General features: G+C 49.3%; 1 protein-coding gene across 1 annotated transcript; it reads left to right on the top strand.

The window, feature by feature from the left end:
• Nucleotides 1-2554: 2554 nt before the first annotated feature.
• LOC118726747 (phosphofurin acidic cluster sorting protein 2-like) lies at nt 2555-5957 on the top strand. Its single transcript, XM_036451871.2, is given in 4 exon segments — nt 2555-3045; nt 3048-3861; nt 4433-4803; nt 4806-5957. Coding segments are annotated over 4 exon segments (2583 nt in total). The 5' UTR covers nt 2555-2792; the 3' UTR covers nt 5951-5957.
• The last annotated feature ends 6 nt before the right edge of the window (nt 5958-5963 follow it).

Genomic DNA, 5963 nt, shown 5'->3' with positions numbered 1-5963 from the left:
AGTCCCACTCTTCTTGGCTGGACTGGTGTCGCTGACAAGTCATCTGTTACACTTGAGAGTTTCCTATTTGAACTTTTCTTTGAATCTTGGTAACTCCCTCATATGGCAGGTTGAAATCTTTAGAACATCCATTTTAATAAAAGCATATGTATACAAATAGAAATCATTTTTATTTTTTAATTTAGCTTTAGTCCAATGCAGAAAGCAATTAGCTGGGTGCGGTTAAGAACAAGTAAAGTAGCCCCAGTATCTACAGGGGCCTTGGTGACTTCCCTTTTTATGATAATTTCAAATTCTCCCAAACTATCAGTGAGAAGGGGAAACACCCTTGGAGCAACCCTATGCTTGTTTGTGTTTATTTACTTTTTCTAAATCCTATTTCAGCTTCCTATCATCCTTAAAGTGGGCAGACTTCTCGACAGGAGTTTTCTTACAACCTCGTTTAGTAATTCTGTTGCTTTTGCTTCCAGAAACCAGGAGTATATTAATTGGAATGGGTTAGAATAGCCAAGATTGCAGGTTCTATCAGTTAAATTTCTTTGTGAATCCGTCAGGGCCATAGAGAAAATCGAGAATAATGGCTGGTTCTGCTCTGGCTGAGAGCAGCTTCTCTCCAAAGGGAGCTGGTGAAATTCCTGTCCTTATTTTCCCTTAAGTCAGTAGGGAGGGGCAGCAGAGGGGACAGAAGGGGAAGGAAGAAGGGAAGGGAAGGAACATATCTGGACAAGGAAGCTCAGAGAACAAAAGATGTAGTGGACTTGCTATAGAAGGGGGGATGGGTTGTTAGCATTTATTAGCTTCAGGAGAGTTCAGAGACAATCTCTGAAATTGCTTATTTTTTTAAATGAGAATTTATCTGTGCTTCTCCTTGGAAGCTTCTGATTTCCAAATCAAGGTATGCATCCTATTCAATCATTTTGATTTTGGGACCAGCATTTTCTAGTTTTATTTTTTTCCTGCAAAAAATTAATTTATCTTGGCTATTTTTAAGTTGATATTTTGAAGTTAAATCTGTAAAGCACTTGCAAGAAATGGCTTCCTATCAGGAATATTAATGAGGGCTGGAGTCTGGGAGTTCCCAGCCGTGGAGGCACAATTTCCCATATTAATTAAAGGTGTATTTGTTGTTGTTTTATATCTTCAGAGTCTAAGCAAATTTTCTAGGGATGTTATGGAGTGGGTTGAAGTGTGCAGCTTCTGGCTCCATGATGCTCATACCCCTCGAGTCTCATTCAGCCCTCTCATGTGCCTCAGCTTCTCTCCCAGCTATCTCAGGTGACCTGAAGGCCTCTAGCCAGTTTGGCTCAGTGGGTAGAACGTAGGCCCTTAGAGGTGCTGGGTTTGATTCCAGGTGAAGGGCATGTACCTGGGTTGCAGATCCCCAGCCCATACTGGAATGCGTGGGGGAGGCAACCAATCTATGTGTCTCACTCATTCTCTCTCTATATATTTCCCTTCACTGCCTCTCTCTCTAAGACCATGGGAAAAATATACTTCAATGAGGATTAATAAATAAATAAAAATAAAAACCACAGGAAGGGCTAGGAACACTAGGACCACACCCTATGGGCTCTCCCCTGGAAGAGCCAGGCAGTTGAATTACAGTTGAGTTGGAATTTCCCTTTGGGGCTCATCTCTGACAGCTCCGCAAAGATTTTTAGCTGCTTAAGAACAGCTGAGATCCAGGTCAGATGAGGATGAATCCTTTATCCAGTGAAGGTTATTTTGGTCAGATGCTCAGAAAGCAAATCCAAATGAAAACTCAGAATAAAAAACCAGCCACCCATGTTTCATCTTATCTCTCCTTAGCGGTGGTTCTGTCAACCCTTAACCTTAGTTTCACTTTGAGGATTTAAAAATACAGCTCAAATATAGTCAGACTATCTACCATAAGCAAAGGAATATTCTGGACCCAAGAGACAACTTAGCCAAATTCACCCGACATGGAGCTGGCTAGCCCAATGGGCCCTTTGTTAGGTCTGAGCACCGGGTCTGGGCCTGCAGGCTGGTCCTGATGAGCTTTTTTGGAGTCCTGCCGCAGGAAGCCAAGTAAATATCAATGTAAGCAGCATTCAACCCTGTGCAGAGTTTTTGTGAGTTTATTGGAGCCCAACTGCCAAGAATTGCCCGAAAACAAAATCTCAATGTATTGAGGTAGTGCTCCAGAGGATGGCAGTATTGCATCTTATTTTATAGATTATATTGTAATAAAAAGTGGAGATGTATGTGGGTTACATGGAATCCATTGCTTAGGGAGGCAGGAGAAAGCAAAGCAGGGAAATCTCTGGGATTAGATAAAAAGTAAAACGTTAGACCCATGCCTCTCTTATACAGGTGCCTATAGGCTAGTTAGCAGTCAGTAATGAACTCAATAGCAATGAGCAGATCTGTGGTCTCTGCAGAGCACAGAGCAGTGCCTGTGCTTGGAGGTGTCCAGAAAAGAAAAAATTCCTTTGACATTCCAAAGGTGTGCTATTGTGGATGCCAAAAGACAATAGACAGGCTCAGTGAAGACAAAGATTGATCTTTGTCAGGGAGGACACTGGCTTAGCACATGACCACACACCATCAACTGCTTTTAGATAACAAGTTCTAATTTCAGGCCAACTTTGTGGTTAATTTAGGTCTCTGAGTTTGAAAAGCCACCATGCAGGCCTTACCTGTGCTAGTCATAGTCAAGCATGTGACCATTTTTCATCCACTCTCTCCTTCCATCACTGTGTTCCGCCTCTTGCCACCAATCATGTCCCTCCTCTGTCCCACCACAGGGAGAGAAACCATCAGGTACCTGTATGCTGCAAGCAGCTGCAGCTTCCTCATCACCTGCGGGCCTGGCCCGCTCGCCCACCGTGCTCAACAGCCCAGTGCCCATGAACCTCTTCTCTACCTGGGAGGTGGACTGCTCCAGCCCCAGCTGCGTGCTCAGGCTGTGCAGCCTGATTTTAAAGAAGCTGGTGATCTTGAAGGAGCTGGAGAAGGAGCCCATCACCATGGTGATAGCAGTTCAGATGCAGGGCTCCAAGGGCATCTTGAGATCCCATGAAATTTGCTGCCCACTAGTGGACAAGTGGAGACTGACCTGGCGCTGACTTTCTCCCTGTAGTACCCACACTTCCTCAAGGGAGAAGGCAACAAGCTCCAGATCATGCTGGAGCAGAGGAAGTGCAATAACAACCAGATCATTCTGGGCTACAAGACACTGGCCACAGGTGCCATCCACATGGTTAAGGTGATGCAGCGACCCCCCGAGGGTGGCCAGGTGCTGAGCCTCAGCAGCAGCATCCAGGAGTCCTCCATCAGGGTGGCTGAGATGTGGATTTCCTTCCTGTCCTGTCAGCCCATCAACTACAAGGACGACACCATGCAGGCCAGCCCCAAGGCCAAGCCCACAAATAACTACACCGAGGGGAAATCTGAAAGCTTCTCTGAGCTGGAGGCCATCTACAATGTGACACCCAGGCAGGACCTGGAAGAAGATGACTATGACCTGAGGCAGCCCAAAAAGCAGTAGGGATACATGCAACGAAACTTGAAGCAGGAAGTCATGGTGCTGCTTCCCAGGTCCAACATGTCAGAAGAGGTCCTAGACTCAGATCAGGACCCTACAGAGCATGTCTCTGAGTTAAAAGAGGACCTGGACCTTCTGTATCACAACCTTGATAATCCCAGCGACAGTGGCTCAGATGTGGAGGATGATGGCATCATCCTTAGCAACACCAAGACCAAGACCAGACAATACTTTGAAGGCCTGGCACACTGCAGCTGGCAGATGGAGATGAGGAGCATACACAATGCCCGGAGGCAGAAGGAGCCTCTTCAGCTGGCCAATATGCCCATGAAGGCCCAGAGCCCGGGCAGAAAGCTGTTCAGTGGCAGAGTCTCTGACTTGATGGTCTACAGCACACCTGTCACCAAGGTGGACAAGACCTGTGTCTTCTCCCTATCGAGCCAGCCTGTCAGCCACCAGGACAGAGCCATGCCGGCCAGCACCAAGGCAGATAACTTCTCTGAAGGAGACTCTGAAATTGTTTTCACTGAGCTGGAGGTCAGCTACAATGCTGCTCACAGGCATGACCTAGACAAGAAGCCGTTAAGAAGAAGGAGGCCCATGACCAAGCAACAGGACTATCAGCGGAAAGTCACAGCGTGGCTGCACAGGTACCAAATGATGGAGGAAGTCCTGGACTCAAAGCAGGAGCCTGAGGTGCAATTCCCCCGATGTGGACAAGGAAGTGGCTGGTCTGTTTTACAGGCTGGTGAACCCCAGTGAGAGTAGCTCAGACAAGGAGCATGATGACCGTCTCCTAACCCCTCCCATGCCTGAGCTCATGACATACTCTGAAAGCCTGTCAAGTGGCCCAGAAATGGAGGAGGATGACAGAGTCCTAGGCACCCCCAAGCCCAGGCCCAAACTTAGGTCATACTGTGAAAGCCTGTCAAGTGACAGTGGCTCTGATTGGGTGGCCCACAGCATGCCCAACCCTGGGGAGCAGCAGGCACAGCCTGAGGACAGCCCGAAGGCAGAGACCTCTGCCCAGGACAAGCTCACTAAGAAGCTGCCACCCAGCAGGCGCACCACCAAGACTGAGTCTCTGGTTCTCCTCTCCATCAGCTCCAAGGGGAAGCAGCCTGCCTGCGGTGGCTGGAGCAGGTCCCTGAATGAGTTGTCCAACAGCCTGATTGAGGAGAGCTGCCCAGTCCCACAGAGCCACCTGCAGATCCCCAGGAAGACCGTGTGCGATCAACTGAACAACATCCTCATCTCCAATGACTGTCTGCCCAGGAACATCATCCTCATCAGCACCTCGACAGGCACGGGCAGTTCCTGTCTGACGTCCTGCAGTAGCACAAGCTTCCCATCGTGCGCACCTGCTCCATGGTGGATGTCAAGGAGGCCTTCAGCTTCATCATCTCCTGGATGCAAAGATACTGTGACTACAATACCCAGGCCCCGATGCCAGTGAAGATCGCAGTGGTGGGGGCTCAGCACTACTTCAGCACCATGCTGCAGGTCTTTGTGGAGCACCTGTCCCACAAGAACCCTGATTGGCTGGGTTACATGCGCTTCCTGGTCATCCCGCTGGGTTCTCACCCTGTGGCCAGCTACCTGGGCTCTGTGGATCACCGCTACAACCACCTCTTCCAGGACCTGGCCTGGCAGGACATGTTCAACCATCTGGAGGCCCAGAGTTCTGTGCAGAACATTGTGTCAAGAATCACAGAGTACATCAGAGGGCCCAACTGTGTCCACCAGCTGCCCATCGCAGAGGCCATGCTCATCTCTAAGCAGAAGAGCCTGGGCAAGTTGTCCTCACAGAAGTTCATTCCCTTTGCGGGGGCAGTGAAAGTTGAAATAGTGGAACCAATTTCAGCCCCGTCAGGAGATTCAGATGATGCGGTCCCCTCATGCTCCTACATGCCTTTGTCCCTCGCCAGGGAGGCCTCACGCAACCCAACCATCGCCTCATCAGTGAGTGGAGGCCTACCTTCCTCCATCCAGGGTTTCAGAGCTGAGCTGATGGAGCTACAGGAGGATTATTGGATGGCAGCCCAGCCCACAAATAGAAAGAGAAATGGGAAGAAGGAAGACCTGCCTACCACCAAAAACACACTCCAGTGCACTTTCCGGTCTCTCCAGGTCAGCAGGCTGCCCAGCAGTGGCGAGGATGCAGGCACGCCCTCAATGTCCATGACTGTAGTCACCAAGGAGAAGAAAAAGGTGATGATATTGCCCAAGAAAGACAAGTGCAAGGACTTGGAATCCAAAAGCCAGTGCATCCAGGGCATTGGCCGCTTGCTCTGCTCAGCTAAGAACCAGAACAGGCAGCGGATCCTCATTGATGGCGTGGAGTGGAATGACGTGAAGTTCTTCCAGCTGGCAGCCCAGTGGTCCTCCCACGTCAAGCACTTCCCCATCGGCATCTTCGGACACTCCAATTCCACCTTCTAGCCCTCCCCCTCCC

Source organism: Pipistrellus kuhlii, unplaced genomic scaffold (genome assembly GCF_014108245.1).
Source record: "Pipistrellus kuhlii isolate mPipKuh1 unplaced genomic scaffold, mPipKuh1.p scaffold_m20_p_23, whole genome shotgun sequence".
Lineage (NCBI taxonomy): Eukaryota > Metazoa > Chordata > Mammalia > Chiroptera > Vespertilionidae > Pipistrellus > Pipistrellus kuhlii.
This window is presented reverse-complemented; position numbering and strand designations above follow the sequence as displayed.